General features: G+C 37.0%; 1 protein-coding gene across 2 annotated transcripts in view; it reads left to right on the top strand.

Annotated features, from left to right (window-relative positions):
* Positions 1–20,164, top strand: part of LOC132494636 (CD302 antigen) — a 131,399-nt gene that overhangs the window by 46,533 nt on the left and 64,702 nt on the right. For both annotated transcript variants that reach the window (XM_060105774.1, XM_060105772.1), the window contains exons 16-25: positions 2,342–2,456; positions 6,046–6,081; positions 6,472–6,647; positions 7,317–7,384; positions 7,666–7,745; positions 8,334–8,473; positions 10,730–10,835; positions 11,070–11,230; positions 15,019–15,148; positions 18,182–18,408. In XM_060105774.1, the coding sequence (XP_059961757.1) occupies positions 2,342–2,456; positions 6,046–6,081; positions 6,472–6,647; positions 7,317–7,384; positions 7,666–7,745; positions 8,334–8,473; positions 10,730–10,835; positions 11,070–11,230; positions 15,019–15,148; positions 18,182–18,408 (1,239 nt within the window). The remainder of the gene's footprint in view (positions 1–2,341; positions 2,457–6,045; positions 6,082–6,471; positions 6,648–7,316; positions 7,385–7,665; positions 7,746–8,333; positions 8,474–10,729; positions 10,836–11,069; positions 11,231–15,018; positions 15,149–18,181; positions 18,409–20,164) is intronic.

The raw sequence follows: 20,164 nt of genomic DNA, 5'->3' as shown, positions 1-20,164 counted from the left end.
ATGAAGTGCCTTTTGCATGTGGAGCATGATATTAGGTGCAGTGAGAGTTTAGAAGTACACCCATGGCCCAGCCCTCAAGCAACCTAACTGACACTTAATTTGAGAAGGTAAAATTCATATTCAAGAAAGACGACTCTTGTTACTATGCAGTAATAAGCTCCAAATGAGTGGGCTGAGGAGGGCTAATGAAACTCAGAAGAGGAAGTGATTTCTATTGCCTATTTCCAGAAAGAGGTGGGACCTCAGTTGGACCTTTAAGGATGGATAGAGTTTGTACAGGTAGGATAGGGTAAGGCATAAAAGAAAGTGGGAGTGGAATGGAGAGGCTAAGGCAGTGAGGGGAACAATGCAGATCAAGAAGTTTTAGTTGGTGCTGTGGTTGAAAACAAAGGTGGGACTGATGCCAGGTTAAGGAGTTTGTGCATTTTTTGGTAGGCAACAGAGCATGATTAATGGTTTTTGTCAAGAACTACGGAGGGTGGGAGAAGATTCATCTTGAGACATATTTCAAGATGCAAAAGATAGGACCAGAAGACATGGAAGACCAGCTAGGCCTCTTCCTTTGCAGACTTCATTTACTTATTCGTTCCATAAGTAGTGTGTCCAAGCAGTCTGTGATGCTCTGGGGGGTCAACAATGACAAGATATAAAACAATCGTTGTCTTCACAGAACTTACAGTCTCGTAGGAGGTAAAGACAAGTAAAAGAGCAATTACAAGGGCTATGACAGACAAAGTGTAAATTTTATGCAAGAACAAGAGTGTTACAGGAGAGTAACAATGACGGTGCTGACGGTTATGATACAGCAGCTAACACTTGTTGACTCATGAGCCAGGCACAGTCGTGTCACATATATTATCTCACTTAATACTTAAGCAACCTTGTCAGGTAGATACTGTTACTATATCCATCTCACGGGGAAGAAATGTGAGCTCTGAGTAACTTACCTGATTACAGAACTGAAATTTAAACCCAGGTGTATGGGTCTACTATGCTATGTATGGCATTTACAGAAGCAGTCAGAAGGGGTATTTGTTTATGGAGAAAATAGTAGTACATTTTAGTTTAACTGATGTTTTGAATCCAGGCTTACAGTTAGAAATATGCTGTAGTAAGTTAGAATAAAGAAACTGGAGTTGAAGGAAAACGTTCATTAAAAAAAGAGTTCTCTAGTGGCCTAGAGGTTAGGACTCCGGGCTTTTACTGCCAGGGCCCAGGTTCAATCCCTGGTCAGGGAACTGAGATCGCACAAGCCACACAGCGCAGCCAAAAAAAGAAGAAAAAAATCGCGAAGGGCTAAGAAGTGGATTTGGGGTGATTACCAACATTTTATAAAATGTAAAAGGATGAGGAGGGAGGAGACATCTAGAAAATTATCTTTGCTGTGTAAGCCCAAGAAAGAGATTCAGGAAGATGACTGACCAGAAATGTTGCACAAAGGTTGAGACCAAGTACTGAGAAGGCCATTGGAAAGCATTATTTCAAAGTAACTGTTTTAGTAAAACACTCGGTAGTATCATGCTGTTTTTATAGAATTCCCCGTTTAACACATGAAAGAATGAAAACTTAATAGAAGTTTGTGAAGTTTCCAGAACACTGATGCAATAAACTACATTCTATGTAAGTTGTATCCCTATGTGTGAAAAGATTGGAAGAACCTACCAAAAAAACTAAACAGAAGAGACACTGATCAGTAACAAGGCCAGCTAGGGCAGTGTCTGGAAGGAGAATCTTACCTCACCTGCCACCTTCTAACCCTCTAGAATGTTGCCCTTAAGAGATAGCAGTCCAAAAACTGATGGATGCTCCTACGAGGTCCTGTCCTCCCTTTCCTTTCCCTGTTGCTTGCTGCCTGGAATTTATAGAGAGCCATCTTAGACCACACAGAGGAGGGCAATATCCCAGAAACACAAAGCAACACCAAAGGTGGAACTTGGGCCCCTGATGCCAGACTTTTATGTCACTTTTCACAGACCTGCTATGATCACAGGCTGGTGTTTGGAAACCACTGAACCAAATATTCTTTTCTAGCTTGATCTTCGCAAAATTTAAAGTTGCAAGATTCTACAATTTCATATCAACAAAAAACAGAAAAAAACCCAGTAATTTGCATTTTGGACATAAACATGACCCTATGCTATATTTTCTTTATCAGTCCCTTTGAAGGCTCTTGCTTAGACTGTTACTGCTTAAACACTGCATTCTTTCATGTGTTCATTCATAAACATATATCCTAGGTGCTAGAGCTAAAGCAGAGTTAAAGACCATAAGGCTTACAGCTTAGTGTTGTATAAGGGCTGCATCAACTTGAAAATATTCTACAATCCTCTTCCTCCTTTAGGTCATTAATAGGCCATGGCGAAGAAGGTGGTATTTCTATGATGACAGAGAATTTATTTATTTAAGGCCTTTTGCTTGTGATACAAAACTTGAATGGATGTGCCAGATTCCAAAAGGTAAATGTAGTTATTCCTTTTCACAGTCTTCTCATGTGAACTTGTAAATGCTGAGCCAAAGTACCTAAGAGGGCATTTTAGTCTATAATTATAATTTTAAAAGCCTTTGACACTACAGTTAACATATTAAGCTCCATCCTGCCTGACTCCTACCCCTAGTAAAATGCTGCCTTTTTGAAATTAGATACTACCTTCCTCTTTTGTCATGAAAGAATTTGTATAGGAGATAAAATTTAAGGCTAATTTAGGGAGATTAGGTCTTGGAATGAAGGATTATTTCAAGTGAAAGGAGAGATGAAGTAGAGGGAATCACTTTAATTTTTATTTTGTTGCAAAATGAAGGACGAAATGAAGACAGGCTTGGGAAGAATGAAGCAAAAGTCAGGAAATCAAATGTGGGCAGGTCCCAAATCTAAATTTTACAATTTAGAAACAGTTTTCAGTGAGCTCTAAATTACTAATAGTTTATCTCATTCAAATTCAGGAAACCAGTTAGCTTGATAGTAGAGCCTTTGGTGACGAAAAAGAGAGAAAGGATAATAAATAGATATCCTTTTACTTCACTTTTTAGTAGGAGAATGTCAAGGATATATTAAAGAAAATGTTAAGAAGATTTTAACTCCCTAATTATTTTTAAGCAGATATTAGATACATTAAATTAATTAATATAATGGTAAATGCACAGAAAGTTCCAAAATGAATTTCTGAACTGAATGTAAACAGATCATTGAAACTAAAGGGAATTCCTCTTATAAGTTCTCAAAAACCCAGAGATTATCTCATGGAACTGCCCATTAGAAGATTGTTCTTCTTTCCTAAACAAAGCTACCATCTTGCATTTAAAAGAGCTTCAGATGCAACATCCAGTGCAGTAACTGGCAAATCTCTTTCACAGGGCAAACTGGGGGGTCATTAATAAAAGGGGAATTGTGTGTGTGTGTGTGTGTGTGTGTGTGTGTGTGTGTGTGTGTGTGTGTGTTGATGGGGTTTTTCTTTTGTTTGTTGTGGAATTTTTTGTTTGTTTGTTTGTTTTTGGCTGTGTTGGGTCTTCGGTGCTGCACGCAGGCTTTCTGTAGTTGCAGTGAGCGGGGGCTGTTCTTCATTGCAGTGTGTGGGCTTCTCATTGCGGTGGCTTCTCTTGTTGTGGAGCATGGGCTGTAGGTGCGCAGGCTTCAGTAGTTGTCACGGGCTCAGTAGTTGTGGCTCGTGAGCTCTAGGGCACAGGCTCAGTAGTTGTGGCGCATGGGCTTAGTTGCTCCACAGCATGTGGGATCTTCCCAGACCAGGGCTTGAACCCGTGTCCCCTGCATTGGCAGGCGGATTGTGAACCACTGCGCCACCAGGGAAGTCCCTGATGGGGGTTTTCTAAAGGAGAAATTATACCTGAGTTAGTCCTGATTATTGATTAAACCTGAAAGAAGAAAAAAGGAAAACCAGCTTGGATACCTTTCAATCAAGTGGCAAAGTAACTAACATATAATCAACTTGGACAATATCTCTGGCTTGAAGCATTAGTTGTGCCACTCCAATTATTCTTTGGTATTTGGCATGCCTCGGAGAGTGCCACTGCTCCCTCCAAAGTATGCTCTCACTGGTAGCTGTTCCCCTGCCTCACGTTTGAGTACTGAGGCGTACCCTAGAGTATACACCAGGAAAACCTTAGAAATGACACACCAGTAACCACAGGAAATATTATGAAGAACACATGGTTTTCTTTTGTCTTTTTAATGTATTTGTTATTTTGAACAAAAGAGAAGGGAATTAACTAGCTTAGCCAACATAACTCAGGTAACCAAACAGATAAATCTTTTAAATCGTTGCACCCCTGCTGTCTCCAATGCAGAAACAAAATTAAAAGTGAAAGAACTTCCTGTCTCAGCCTATTTGCAGTCATTTGAAGGAGAATCAGTGATGGTTTGATCCAGGGTTTAAATGTTATATTAACTCCCCTTTGACAGTCCCTAAATTTCTGAGTTACGATGTGTCACATTCACTGGTTGGATATTTTCTTGGCTATTAGAACAGCCAAAGCCTGCTCAACTGGACACTTCTGTATTAATCTGTGTTTTCTGGTTTTCTTAAAGCAGTTTACTTATTCAATAGCCCAAATCACCAAACCTTTTCTCCAGCTCTTGCCTTTTTTATTACCACATACACCTGGTTCTAATTAGTCCCCTCCTCTCTAAAAGGGATATTTTGACAACCTAATTTTTTTTAATTATCATAATCACTATGGATGTATATACTTTTTAAATATTCCTTTTTAGTTGCAAAAACAGTAGCAAAAATAAGGTTCATAAAAGTGTTTTTAGGAAAATGACCTATAAACACAACTTTTTTGTATTGTGTTTCTTGATACCTTGTACACACATACATGTTTGTAATCCTGTGTAAAAAGGCACCTTTTATTTTACTTTTCTCACTAATTTAAAGAAATTTAAAGGTTAGGCATAGCTTTCCCCCAACATACAAATGAACAGAATTCTTTGACAAGATTACAAACAACCAACTATGTCTATTTTTTAAACTGATTTGCAGCATTGTTAATGGGAATTATCCAACATACAGAGGACTGAGTTAGAGAGAAAAACCACAGATGCTGGATATATAAGCAGTCCTCGGAGTAGGGTCCTCTCGTGCATTGGCCCTGACACAATAGCAAAATTAAGAACAGATATTTTACCCTGTAATTTCTAAAATTCCTCAAATTATGTCTTTGGCTTGAAACCAGTGTGACCTATGACCAGAATAAAAAGGGAGAGGAAAGCAGCTAGCATCCTGAGAGGAACTATTCTGTGCCTGGCCCTGTGCGGGGTGCTTGCATAGGGGTGATCTTACATGATCTTTACACTGTCTTTGTGAGTTAGGTAGGAGAGTTTCATTTTTATAGAATAGAAAATTGGGGCTCAGGGAGTTAAAGAACTGATCCCAAGTAGCACAGCAGCAAAGAGTCTGAGGGCATTTAGACACTGACTCACCCAACTTCAAAGACCATAATTCTTTGTACGGTACCATATTTCCTGCTGGGTGAATTTTATTATTTTCTTCCCAGTTTTGTCTCTCATTTTCTCAAAAGTTTCAGTACTGGATCACTGAACATTTTTTTCCAAGGATATCTTGGGAGGCAATAAACTCTACCAACCTAGGTGTATTCAAATTGCATTAGATGGAGATGTGGTTCCTGAATAACCTCATCCTACAGTGATGATTATCTTGGTGCATATTCCTTAGTGCTTCTATGTAGTGTATACAATGTATTCATTTACTTATTTGTACTTTCTAATTATTATCTATATTTTATCCATTAGTCTTCCTTTGTGACTTCCGTGATGTAAGGTAGAGAACTGCTAGTAATGCTGTATTAATATTTAACAAATCTGCCTTTTTGGTTGCCACAAAAACAGCTTTAGTGTGGGCCCCACAAAATTCAGTGTTATGAAGTGATCATAACATGAAAGGAGATGGTTTGTCCAGAAATGGACAAATCTCAGCCATACTGCAAGTCCTCTTGAGTTAGACTAAAGCACTTATTAGTACACCATGGTCTGTAATTGGATACTAAACTTAAGCCATTTGCTTTCTTATACAGGTTGTACTCCAAAAATACCAGACTGGTACAATCCAGGTGAGTTAAGAAAACTAAAATTTACCCAAAGCTGCTTTTACCTTTTCAGTGACGTATTTAGTTAATTATTTAAGCCCAGGCCTAAGTGCCAGCTTCTTCTGTATCATGTCTTCAAATGAGAAGAAGTATCTCCATGCAGGGAAGATGATTAGCTGGTGTGGGATGAGACTCTGAGGCTGGATTTATCCTTCTCTGTGAGTACAGGAGGGTAACAGAGTCACTCACTGGCTCAGGAATCCTTGGATCCTTCCAGGCAGCACTGCCCTGGCCAAAGAGAGCCAGTAATCTAAATGGATTGTTATTTATAAATAGTTTTGAACAATAATCCATGATGAGAGGGCGCAGTTTGGTTTATGCAGTCATAATTGTGCTATTTTTCTTCTTCTTTAGAGCGTGCTGGAATTCATGGACCTCCAGTTGTAATAGAAGGGAGTGAATATTGGTTTGTTGCTGATCCCCGTTTAAACTATGAAGAAGCCGTCCTGTATTGTGCTAGCAATCACAGCTCTCTGGCTAGTTTAACATCTTTTGCAGGACTAAGAGCCATCAAAAACAAAATAGCAAATGTAATTTGAAAGAACATATTTTTTAATATTTTCTTATTTTTACATTTATTCTGTTAAAAAAATTTCAAAAATCTACAAAAGTTAAATGTTCTTCTCAAGTAAAATTTGCCTAACAACATATAAGTTCATCACTTTGTGTTAGAAAAGTTAAAAAGAATTGCTTAATGTTTTAAAATATTCAAGATTAATTATTAATGTCAGTTGATAAGATGAGCTTCAATAGATAATATAAATTATTCTAATTCCTTGTCACATTTTTTACTAAAAGTTAACTTGGTAGTTAACTTGAGATTCTGTTTCTAATAATAACTAACTTTGCAAAATAGTTTTTTGGAGGAAAAATTATTTGTATATTTTTAAATTTATAACTAGTAGCAATAGGATACTATATGTCCAATTAATATATGCCCATAATTACAGTGACCATATTTTCTGTATGCAAAATAGGGCCTGTGAATATAAAAAGAGTTTCTAAACTACTTTTTTTGGTGAAAGGACCTGGTTTGTGTAATTTAGAGACCAAAGTAATGAATACCTGGAAATTATAGTGGTTTGTGGTTATGATGGGCCAGGGTATTTAAATCAAAACTCTTCTAGAAAAGTCAGCACATATAAGGATGTGTGTTTAGTTGTTTTGTTTTGTTTTTGTGGTTTTTTTTTTTTTTTCAGATATCTGGCGATGAGGAGAAATGGTGGGTGAGAACTACTGACCAGCTAATAGAACGTCATTTTATATAGTATGTGACATTCTTGATGGTGCCTTTGTAAAGTTATCGTTTAAAAGAAGCAGTCCCAAATCCCCTTTTACTAAATGGAGTACTGTTTATAATTAGTTTTGAACATTAATCCATAAACTACCTAGACTAGAGAAACCAAATCCTTTAGCAAATGAGCATCAAGAAAAAGTTGTATAAAATAATGGCCTAACATTAAATTTAGAATTAAAATTACTTCAGTAAAAAACAGAATGGAACATGTAACTACATTATGAGCTGACACATCTCTCATTTTCTTTCAGCTCACGACATCCATTGCATCACTTTCCTATAACGTTTGGAGAGGAATGCTTTTACCTCTCTGCCAAGACTTGGTTTAGCGGTAAGGTTAATTCCAAATCCTTTAACGTTAATTATGTAATATGTGAACTTCAGGTTCAATTACTAGCTTAATCTTGCTTTCCTTTTGATTATATGTTTGGTAGCTTCACCATATTCTGATTTATTGCTGATGACAATAGATCAAGTTCCAAATGCAAATAAAGGTGCTTTTCACTGTGAATATTTTGACTTCCTTTATCCTAAAGCAGTTACTTAGAAATAAACTTACCACTTTCATAACCAATAAGGATATAGACAAATTCACAAAGTTGAACAGGCAGCAGTTCTAAAGTATAGTTTAGATCCCTTTCCCCCTCATTAGCCTTCTTCAACTCTATTTCCTGCCATCAGGAACCATAGTAACTGTGTGTGTACCAAGTATGTTCATTTTTATAAGCAATATTTATATGCTACAACTTACTGATATGAGTGATAATAATAGAAGACAAAAATAGCTAGGGAAGAAAAGGAATATATTTTAACCATTTGGGAAAGATTGATTTAAAGAGACTTTCTTCACTACTGGATGATTTTTAAATGTGCTGAATGGAAAATTCTCACCACAGTAATCCTGCTTTTCATTTCTCAGACTTGAATAAACCAGCAGACTGTCGTACCAAGTTGCCCTTCGTCTGTGAAAAATACAATGTATCTTCATTAGAAAAATATAGTCCAGATTCTGCTGCTAAAATACAGTGCTCTGGGGATTGGATTACTTTTCAGAATAAGGTAAAAAGAGAATTGCTACGTTGTGTAAATGATGATTGCTTTCATGATGGTTACCTGGCCTGTGGCAGAATGGCATCCCACCAAGTAACTTCACTAAGATAGACCCTGCATATTTCAGTATCTCGCCTGATTCTCTACATTTTCAGAAACCAAGTTAACTCTCAAGTTAATCACGCCTACAGGTCTTTCAGAGTACCGTGTTCCTATTCTGTTGCTACTGACACTTAAACTGCCAAAGTTGATCTTTAAGTGAATAGTAATATATTGACTAGTCAGGACTATCTCTTTGGCATGTAGGAAACTGGCTTAATTTCTGGCTGATAAATTTTCCCCCTTAAGGAAAACATCCAAGAAGCATTTACCAATCAAATTAGACCAACATTTCCCAAACTACTTTTTGGGAATATACACATATGCTAACAAAATGTTAATCATTGATGTTGCTTCCAGAGCAGGGTTTATGATTAAATAGCTTTGGGAAATGCCACATTCTATATTTGCTTCCTTGAGATGCACAATTCATATTGGTGTATGTATCTCTTAGGAAATGCATTTGGCTGCTAAAAAGAGAGATTATTATAGTATGCTAAAACATTTATTCTCTCAGATAAAAGAAGTTTGAAGATAAGCAGGCTGGGGTTGGTATGAAAGCTCTGTGGTCTTCAAAACCAGTCTTCCTTTGTCTTTTTGCTCTGCCATCCTTAACTTATGGCTTCCAAGCCCAAGTTCAGGGTGTTCTCTCTAGAGTCTTTTCTAGAAGCCACCCAATGACTTTATATTTCTCTGGCCATTCCAGTCTGTAAGGAGGCTGAAAAAAAAAAAAAAACTATCTTATAGCATGTTTCAAGGAAAACAATTTGGGACATGCTACTCCACACTAACCTGATCATAATATCAAGAAGAAAAAGGAAGAGATGTGTCTGACAGCTGAAAACATCTGTAGTAAAGTTAAAATATTAGGGATATATATATTTGTTTGTTTGTTTGTTTGTGGTACGCGAGCCTCTCACTGTTCTGGCCTCTCCCGTTGCGGACCACAGGCTCCGGACGTGCAGGCTCAGCGGCCATGGCTCACGGGCCCAGCCGCTCCGTGGCATGTGGGATCTTCCCAGACCGGGGCACGAACCCGTGTCCCCTGCATCGGCAGGCGGACTCTCAACCACTGCGCCACCAGGGAAGCCCCCTAGGGGTATATTTTGACTTTTTAAAATTTGGACAATCTTTTTTCCCCCCAAAGTACTAGATTAATTTACATAGTTGATGTAAGTTTATGTTTTTTTGTTTGTTTTTATTGAAGTATAGTTGAATGAACATATTATATTAGTTTCAGGTGTACAACGTAGTGATCTGATATTTCTAGAGATTACACACCATACAAAGTTATTATAAAATTACTGACTATATTCCCTTTGCTATGCATTACATCCCTGTGACTTATTTATTTTATAACTGTTAGTTTGTATCTCTTAATCCCCTTCACCCCATTAAAATATCCTGTCAAGAGACAGAGGGATGATTTCTTTAAAAATGTGATTTTTTTAATATAAGGTAATGATGAAGAATACGTATTTGAAACCAAATGGAGCAGAGTCTAAATGCTGACCATACCATGCTATGGCTATTTCACTTATGGGTAAAGTTACTTAATGTCCTTGTGCCTCAGTTTTCCCATTTGTTGTGAGAATTAAATGAGATAATACTGTGCAAAGTGTTTTAACACAAGGAAGCACTCAGTAAATGGGAGATTTTTTTAAAAAGTAGCTCAAGGACTACTCTTCAGTTGCTTAAATTAAGCGTAGAGTTGCATTCTTGGGACTTCCCTGGTGGTCCAATGGTAAAGGATCCACCTTACGATGCAGGTGACATGGGTTCACTCCCTTGTCAGGGAACTAAGATCCCACATGCCGCGGGGGCAACTGAGCCCACGCGCCACAACTACTGAGCTCGCGTGCCTCAACTAGAGCCCATGTGCTGCAAACTACAGAGCCCGCACGCCCTGGAGCCCACGCACCACAACTAGAGAGAAGCCTGCGTGCCGCAACTAAGACCCGACGCAGCCAAAAATAAGAAATAAAATAAATAATAAATAAATCTTTAAAAAAAAGAGAGTGTAGATCTGCATTCTTTTGGTACTACTTTGTAAGTGTGTATATCTCACAGACAGAAAATTAGCAGCCTTCTAAAAGATGAGGCATTTTCTTCCTATGTGAGCTTTCCCGTGTGTGGAATTTTATACTTCATATGTGTTCTTTGCAGTGCTTTTTAAGGATCAAACCTAAGTCTCTTACATTTTCTGAAGCCAGCGATGCTTGTCAAACCTATGGTGGAACCCTTCCTTCAGTGCTGAGCCAGAGAGAGCAAGGTAGCAGAATTGTTTCATAAACATGTTTTATTCTGATCTGGAGGCTGTGTTTGTGTTGGGAGGCTGTGGGGAATTAACACATACAAAGAATCTTATTAAATTACTTTTTACAGAGGAGGTGAAAGATTATCCTGGTAGTTAGATAAGCAAGAGGTATTCATTGACATTTTTAGTATATCTTTAATTTGAATAAGTCAAATGTTTTTTGTTTTTTGTTTTTAATCTTTCTGACAGATTTTATTACATCCTTGCTTCCGGATATGGAAGCTACTTTATGGATTGGTTTGCGCTGGACTGCCTATGAAAAGATAAACAAATGGATGGATAACAGAGAGCTGACATACAGTAACTTTCACCCATTATTGGTTGGTCGGAGGCTGAGAATACCAACAAATGTAAGGTTGTTTTTTTTTTAATCAACAAACTGTGGGGCCTCCCTGGTGGCGCAGTGGTTGAGAGTCCGCCTGCCGATGCAGGGGATACGGGTTCGTGCCCCGGTCTGGGAGGATCCCATATGCCGCGGAGTGGCTGGGCCCGTGAGCCATGGCCGCTGGGCCTGCGCGTCCGGAGCCTGTGCTCCGCAACGGGAGAGGCCACAACAGTGAGAGGCCCGCATACCGCAAAAAGAAAAAAAAAAACAAAAAAAACTGTGTAGCTCTATGAAATACCTGAGTCTTCCACAAATTATTGGATTAAGAACAAGGGCCTATTTTATGAGTCGGCTTATATGAAACGTCCAAATAGGCAAATCTATAAAGATAGAAAGTAGATTACTGGTTGCCAGAGGCTAAGAGGCTAGAAGGATTGGTAGTGATGGCCTAAAGCATATGGAATTTCTTTCAGGGGTGGTGAAAATGTTCTAAAATTGATTAGGGGTGATGGTTGCACAACTCTGTGAATATACTAAAACTATAGAATATATGCTTTAAGTGAATGAATTATACCATCTATGAATTATATCAATAATGCTGTCACAAGAAGAATAATGACAGAGCTTCCACAGCCTTCACGTAGCTGCCCTAGTTTTTCATAGTAGTATCAGATTCCATAGCACTTATTTCATAACCATCTAAAACCATCAATAGTGAGTTGCAAATAAAAGCTAATATAAATGCTTTACTTATCATCTTGGAATTTGGAGCAGTCAGCCTCGGTCTCCTGAGGTTAAAAAGTACAAAATCTGTGGTTAGTGATCATTTTTCCCTAAGATCTAAATGTAAAGAAGCTATAGAATGGAAGAAGGCATTATATTAACAGTAGTTACCCTGTACCATGATATTGCTGCCCACTGCTTCTGTCTTCCTTATTTACTGGATACAAACCACCTTTTGCACAAAAGTCAAAGATTAAGAGATTAACTTTAAAGTTGAATTCCAAAAGTACATCCTAGACAACATCAACTGATATTCCTGATGCAATGGAATTTTGCTCAACGTTGACATTGGTGGCAAAGGGAACTCTGCAATATGTGTAATTATGTACAAAGTAAATATTGAAATAATGCTTGGTTATTGTAGAACATTTGGAAGTTATAGAAGAGTAAACAAAATAAAGAAAAATATCAACCCTTATCCTGCTTATACTTAGGCTGGTAGCTTTTAAACTTTTAACTCATGACCCATAGTAAGAAATAAATTTAAATTACCATTCAGCACATAGATATAAATATAATATTGAATTGAAACAAAAGTTTCAGGAAATAATACTTACCCTTAGAGCTTATATTTCTTTCTTTTCTATTCTATTCTACTCTAGTCTGATCTAGTCTAGTCTAGTCAACCTATTCTCTGTGTTCTATTCTATTTCATTATCACAAATAAGAATCAAGATCCACTGAACTGATCTCATGATCTACTAAATAAGTCTCAAACCATATTTGAATCCTGATCTAGGAAATCACAATGAATATTTCAGCATTTTTCTTCTAGGGCTTTTCTATACATTGTCTTCTTGACATAGATAAGATCATAGTATATATACTATTGTATTTACTTTTCTCACTTAGTATTATATCATAAGTCATTTCTTATGCCATTAAAAGATGTGCCTGATAAGCATTTTGATGGTTGCACAATATTTATTGCTAGATATACCATCATTTACCTAAACAATGCTGGGTATTTTGGCTGTTCCAGTTTTGCATAATCCTAAATAGTGCTGCAATTAACATCTTCATGCATAATCTTCGCTGTATATTTCAGGTTACCTCCCTAAGACAGATTTAGGAAGTGATATAGCCAGATCAAAAAATATAAGTAGTTGTAAAACTCTGGTTAACCAAATTGGTTTCCAGAAAGGTTTATGAGTTTATATTTTTGTCAGCAATATATTGTGATTACTTTTCTATTCATACCAGTGTATTAATAATTTCCAACATTTATTGAGCAGCTAATATGTGTCAGACACTCTGCTAATGCATCACATGCATTATTTAATTTAATCTGCACAATAGATATGAAACAGTCTGTACTCCTCTCCTATCTTAGAAATGTGGAGACAAACAGAGAGAGTCATGTAACTTGCCAGAAATCATGCAGGGTATGCGTGCAGGGTCGGCATTTAAATCCAAGTCTGCAGAGCCAGCATTCTTAGCTTCTCTACTGCATTGCCTCTACTACAATGCTCTAAGGAGAATTATCTTTTAAAAATTCTTGCTAATTTGGTAGTTTAAATGATATCATATTTTAATTTGTATTGCTCTGATTTCTAATGAAAACATACAAATTCAGTAATAATTTGAATTTCATCCAATGTGAATTTCTTATTCTTTGACAATTTATCAAAGCCTTCTTTGTATTATTGATTTTATGTATTTCTTATTGATTTTATGACTATGTAAATATTAAGTGTGCTAACCCTGTGTTTCTTTCATTTATTGCAGATATTTTCACAGGTTTTTTTTTCTTTAGGTATAATACCAAAAATATTACAGAAATAAGTTTTGATTTTTTTGGTTTGTGTTCAACTCTATTTCTTTTTTTCCCTCCATTGCTTTTAGGTTAGAAAGTCCCTCATGTAAATGTTAGTTAAATGAATGCCTTTATTTTCTTCATTTTGTTTTATAGCTTGCTTTTTTGTTCTGACAGTATGATACATCCATGGTATATGGCATATGTTGTCAATGGTTACTTAATCCTTTTCCCTAATCCTGGCCAATTGTCTAGCATCATTTGTTGCATATACTTCCATCTGTTAAAATCAATATAGAATGCCTTTTTTATCATATGTGAAGTGAGCATGTGTATGTATATGTGTGTGTGTATGAGACATATTCTTGTATAGCTGCCACACTGATCTAAATACTATAATGTTGCCATATTTCAAAAAATATAATAGGATTAGTTATCCTTTAGTGTATGTCTTTTAAAAATATTTTTAGCTGTTTTTGTCTATTCTTCAAGACAAACTAGAATTATTTAGTTAATTTCCAATCTAAACAATTAAACAGAAAACTTCTGGTAAGAATTTGACAACATTTTAGGAAGAATTGACATCTTTTTATTAATTTTCCCTCAAGAATATGGTGTAACATATCTCTCCATTGATTCAAGTCTTCCTTTTAAATTCCTCAGTGAAGTTTTTAGAGAAGTTCTCTTTCTTTTTGCCATTGAGAATGGCAGCTTTTAAAAACTGTCTTACTGATATGTAGGAAATCTATTATTTGGGTATTTTTGTGTATTTATTTCATAGGCATCCATATTACTAAAAGCTCTTATTACTTCTCAGAGTTTTTCAGTAGATTTTCTTGGGTTTTCTAATTAGATAATCATAATTGGCAAATAACTGTTCATTCTTCACTACATGTGGTAGGGATTCCAGAAACATGGTAAATACCAGGAGTAATAAATAACTTCCTAGACCACCTGGAGGGGTGGGATAGGGAGGGTGGGAGGGAGGGAGATGCAAGAGGGAAGAGATATGGAAACATATGTATATGTATAACTGATTCACTTTGTTATAAAGCAGAAACTAACACACCACTGTAAAGCAATTAAGCTCCAATAAAGATGTTAAAAAAAAAATAAGAAAGTTTATCAGGATTTTCTTAGTGATTTCATGGTCAGCTCCTTAATGGATTTTTTTTACAGGAAGAAAAATCCAATTTGTAATATAAAGTTCCCTTGCTGGGATCTTCAGACTGTTAGTTTCATGATTGCTTGTACATATTTGCCTTTTTGTTTAGATTTTTGATGAAGAGCTGTCCTACCACTGTGCTCTAATGCTCAACCTCCAAAAGTCACCTTTTACTGGGACGTGGAATTTTACTTCCTGCAGTGAACACCATACTCTGTCTCTCTGTCAGAAATATTCAGGTACAGATTATTATTTAGATAACTATGGTACTTTATGCTGTTAGATATGTACAGTACTTTTTTACAAAAAAATCTTATAAATTAATATTAATTTTTAATCATACAGCTTCCTTAAAATTTTAGCATGACTAAATCCATGCTGGCTCAGTGAGTCAAATTAGCTCAAATAGAATGTGATTTTTTTTCAAGATCATTGCCATAATTAAATATCAAAATTAAGTATCCAATGGAATTTGTTCATCGGTGTTGTCTAATGACAGTAAATTATGGTTGCATTTTGTTCTCCTTTCTACTCTGGAATTTTTCAGATTTTACTGTCATGATGAAAGGAGGAGAAAAAAATGTTTTTAACTGAGTTTGGTATAAACAATCACGGTTAAATGTAGCACTCAAAAAAAAAAAAAGGATGTGAAACATAAATGGATCACTGTCTATGCCCTCCTATAATCCAAATAAAAGTAAAATGTGTACTTAAAAGTAGGAATCATCTGTATTTTCAAAAAGATATTGTTTTAAAGGTATTAAATCGTTTTCATTGGTCACAGTAAGTTTTTAAACAAACGATTAAAAAAAAAAACCTTTGCCATGTAATGAGAACTTCAAGTAGCTAATCCATGTGCTTCTGGGTTTTTATTTTATTTTTATACAGCAGGTTCTTATTAGTTCTCTATTTTATACATATTAGTGTATATATGTCAATCCCAATCTCCCAATTCATATGTTTGTTCTCTACATCTGTGTCTCTGTTTCTGCCTTGCAAACCAGTTCATCTGTACGATTTTTCTAGATTCCACATGTTTGCATTAATATACGATATTTCTTTTTCTTTTTCCAACTTACATCACTCTGTATGACAGTCTCTAGGTCCATCCATGTCTCTACAAATGACCCAGTTTCATCCCTTCTTATGGCTGAGTAATATTCCATTGTATATGTGTACCACATCTTCTTTATCCATTTGTCTGTCGATGGACATTTAGGTTGCTTCCATGACCTGGCTCTTGTAGGTAGTGCTGCAGTGAACATTGTGGTACATGGCTCTTTTTGAATTATGGTTTTCTCAGGGGATATGCCCAGTAGTGGGATTGCTGGGTCATATGGTAATTCTATTTTTAGTTTTTTAAGGGACCTCCACAGTGGATGTATCAAGTTACATTCCCACCAACAGTACAAGAGGGTTCTCTTTGCTCCACACCCTCTCCAGCATTTGTTGTTTGTAGATTTTCTGATGATGACCATTCTGACTGGTGTGAGGTGATACCTCATTGTAGCTTTGATTTTCATTTCTCTAATAATTAGTGATGTTGAGCAGCTTTTCATGTGCTTCTTGGCCATCTGTATGTCTTCTTTGGAGAAATGTCTATTTAGGTCTTTGGCCCATTTTTTGATTGGGTTGTTTGTTTCTTCATTATTGAGCTGCATGAGCTGTTTATATATTTTGGAGATTAATCCTTTGTCCGTTGATTCATTTGCAAATATTTTCTCCCATTCTGAGGGTCATCTTTTCATCTTGTTTATCATTTCCTTTGCTGTGCAAAAGCTTTTAAGTTTCTTTAGGTCCCATTTGTTTATTTTTGTTTTTATTTCCATTACTCTAAGAGGTGGGTCAAAAAAGATCTTGCTGGGCTTCCCTGGTGGCGCAGTGGTTGAAAGTCCACCTGCCAATGCAGGGGACACAGGTTCGTGCCCCGGTCCGGGATGATCCCATGTGCCGCGGAGCGGCTGGGCCCGTGAGCCATGGCTGCTGAGCCTGCGCGTCCGGAGCCTGTGCTCCACAACGGGAGAGGCCACAACAGTGAGAGACCTGCGTACCGCAAAAAAAAAAAAAAAAAAGATCTTGCTGTGATTTATGTCATAGAGTGTTCTGTCTATGTTTTCCTCTAAGAGTTTTATAGTGTCAGGTCTTACATTTAGGTCTCTAATCCATTTTGAGTTTATTTTTGTGTATGGTGTTAGGGAGTGTTCTAATTTCATTCATTTACATGTAGCTGTCCATTTTTCCCAGCACCATTTATTGAAGAGACTGTCTTTTCTCCATTGTGTATCCTTGCCTCCTTTGTCATAGATTAGTTGACCATGGGTGTGTGGGTTTATCTCTGGGCTTTCTATTCTGTTCCATTGATCTATATTTTTGTTTTTGTGCCAGTACCATATTGTCTTGATGACTGTAGCTTTGTAGTATAGTGTGAAGTCAGGGAGTCTGATTCCTCCAGCTTAGTTTTATTCCCTCAAGACTGCTTTGGCTATTCGGGGTCTTTTGTGTCTCCATACAAATTTTAAGATATTTTATTCTAGTTCTGTAAAAACTGCCATTGGTAATTTGATAGGGATTGCATTGAATCTGTAGATTGCTTTGGATAGTGTGATCATTTTCACAATATTGATTCTACTAATCCAAGAACATGGTATATCTCTCCATCTGTTTGTCTCATCTTTGATTTCTTTCATCAGTGTCTTACAGTTTTCTGAGCACTCCATGCTCTTCTGAAGAACTTTTTGCTAAATTAATCTTTGCTCATTTGTCTCATACTTTTTAGTAACTGCCTTTTTCAGAGAAGTACTATAAATCAATAATTCAAATATATCCTCCTAGGGGTGGTTGTATACATTTTTTCGTGGGTTCTCCCGGATGAAAACTTGTAAGGGGACACCCAACACCTCTTGTTGAAGCAATTCAAACAAAGGAAGAATTCGACACCAGTCTGAAATGGTAATCTTATTGCCATTAGAAGTAGTCTACTTTTATTTATAGCTTTTCTCCTATTGCAGTTTACTTTTATTTATAGCTTTTCTCCTTCCTAAATCAGATCAGCTAAATCAGAATTTTGTTCTAATTGTAGAAAACAAATTTGTGGTTCACAAATTTACCTAAGGTATACAGTAAAACATACCTAGTTCTCCCACCCAAAATCTAAAATAAATGAACAGATAAGTAATATCTAAAGTACATTCTTACAGGGAGAAATTTGAAAAAATGTCCCATGACTTGCCAAGTAGGTGGTTTTTGTGGCTTTATTTTTCTTTTACACACAGAAATTGAAAGCAGACAGACCTTGCAAAATACTTCAGAAACTATGAAGTATCAAAATAATCTGTACAAAATAATTCTGAAGACTCTGACTTGGACTGATGCTCTAAAGGAGTGCCAGAAAGAAAATATGCAGCTGGTGAGCATCACAGACCCTTACGAGCAGGCCTTCCTGACTGTGCAGGCGGTCCTTCATAACTCTTCTTTATGGATTGGACTCTCCAGTCATGACGTAAGTTTTCAGTCCCCACTGCCAGGATTGGGTGATGGAATGTGACATTTTTTATTGCACACAGCATCTCTCATATCAGACTAAAAGAAACCAGAGATCATAAAATCTTACTCCAGTGAATGAATTTCATGAGGTATGTAATTTTTAGCAGCAGTCATCTTTCCACTGTTGAAAGATCAGGTGCTTTATCGTTTAGCTTAAGAAAAATGTCTAATGGACATATGTTGCTGAGCACTTCTTTTTATTTATTCCAATCGAAGATGGAGCTGGAATCAGGAGCTGCCATGTCTCCTCAGCCAATGAAAAGAAGAGAAGGAGGGGGGGCTTCCCTGGTGGCACAGTGGTTGAGAGTCCGCCTGCCGATGCGGGGGACGCGGGTTCGTGCCCCGGTCCGGGAGGATCCCACATGCCGTGGAGCGGCTGGGCCCGTGAGCCATGGCTGCTGGGCCTGCGCGTCTGGAGCCTGTGCTCCGCAACGGGAGGGGCCACAGCAGTGAGAGGCCCGCATACCACAGTAAATAAATAAATAAATAAAAGTTAAAAAAAAAAAATTCAGATGGGGTTGGGTGAGCAGAAGCCCATGAACGTTATTAAAGGGCTTTTTATCCCTTTCCGAATCAGCAGAGTGAAATTAAGCCACTCTACAAAGGGATTAGAATAGCATTTTGCCATATCTCAAGCCCTGATTTGGGGTACTTCTCATTCATTTCATAGCCCAGCAAAGAATGCTAGTCTCCTATTAATTCCCAGCACTAAACTACATACATGTAGCACAAACAGGAATATTTACGCTACTAAAGCTTTTGGCTATAATTAATAGGGAATCTTTTTTTTTAAATAAAGCTGTAGCATTCCTCTCAGCATTGTAGGCCATTTTTGCCTCTTTTCTGAGCCTTGTATGTAATAAGCTGATGCTCTGCCCACGGAGATGTATTGAAAAGTAAGATATAGGGCTGGTATAAAAGGCTGCATACATTGTGTACTGATGGGGGTGCCATTTATTTATAAAGGTTGTGATGTGAATTTTGCTTCCTGCATCTGTGCAGTGTGTGACCCATAAAGCCCTAGTTAGATAAGTGTCACCTAAACCAGTATTCCTAATCCACTCTCAGAGGGAAGGTAATTGGGAGAGTAGGAAAGAAGTGTCCATTGCATTATGAAGCAAAACTGAGTTATGTAGATGGTAAGCTAACCCTCAGTATACCAAGATGGTTTTAGGGCTGCATGGAGAAAATGTGACTGAAGACAATTTAAGTCCTTGCACAAACCCCAAGTTGAACTGGAGAATGGATGAATAAAACTTAAGACGGAGAAGTAAACATTATCTTTGACAAACTTTGGACTTATTACCACCAGCATTTGTCAAAAGCTCAATTAAAAAAGCAGTATTTAGAAATTGCTTGAAGGCTAGCTTCTCCAAAATTCTGGATTTTAAAATGTACCCTCAGGTCCAGCCAGATTATCAGCTTGAACTGCTTCCCTAGACCCCACAGTATCAATTCCTTCATAACATTGCTTTACTTCCTTTCTCTTTTGTGTTTGGCATTATGTGAAACCCATCACTGTGTCTCTTGCGTGGGTGGTAATTAAGTTATTACATTTCCTAGTTTTAACCACCTTAAACCTTTTTAAACAAAAGCAATATTGTTGCTGGAGAAAAATCATAAAGTTAGAATAAATTAAAAGAATAAAATTGGAATCACCTATAATCCCAGTATCTAGTCATAAATGTGGTTTAAATATTTGGTATATATCC

This window comes from Mesoplodon densirostris, chromosome 8 (genome assembly GCF_025265405.1).
Source record: "Mesoplodon densirostris isolate mMesDen1 chromosome 8, mMesDen1 primary haplotype, whole genome shotgun sequence".
Taxonomy (NCBI): Eukaryota; Metazoa; Chordata; class Mammalia; order Artiodactyla; family Ziphiidae; genus Mesoplodon; species Mesoplodon densirostris.
Note: the sequence above shows the minus strand (reverse complement) of the source record. Positions and strands in the feature narration are given on the sequence as shown.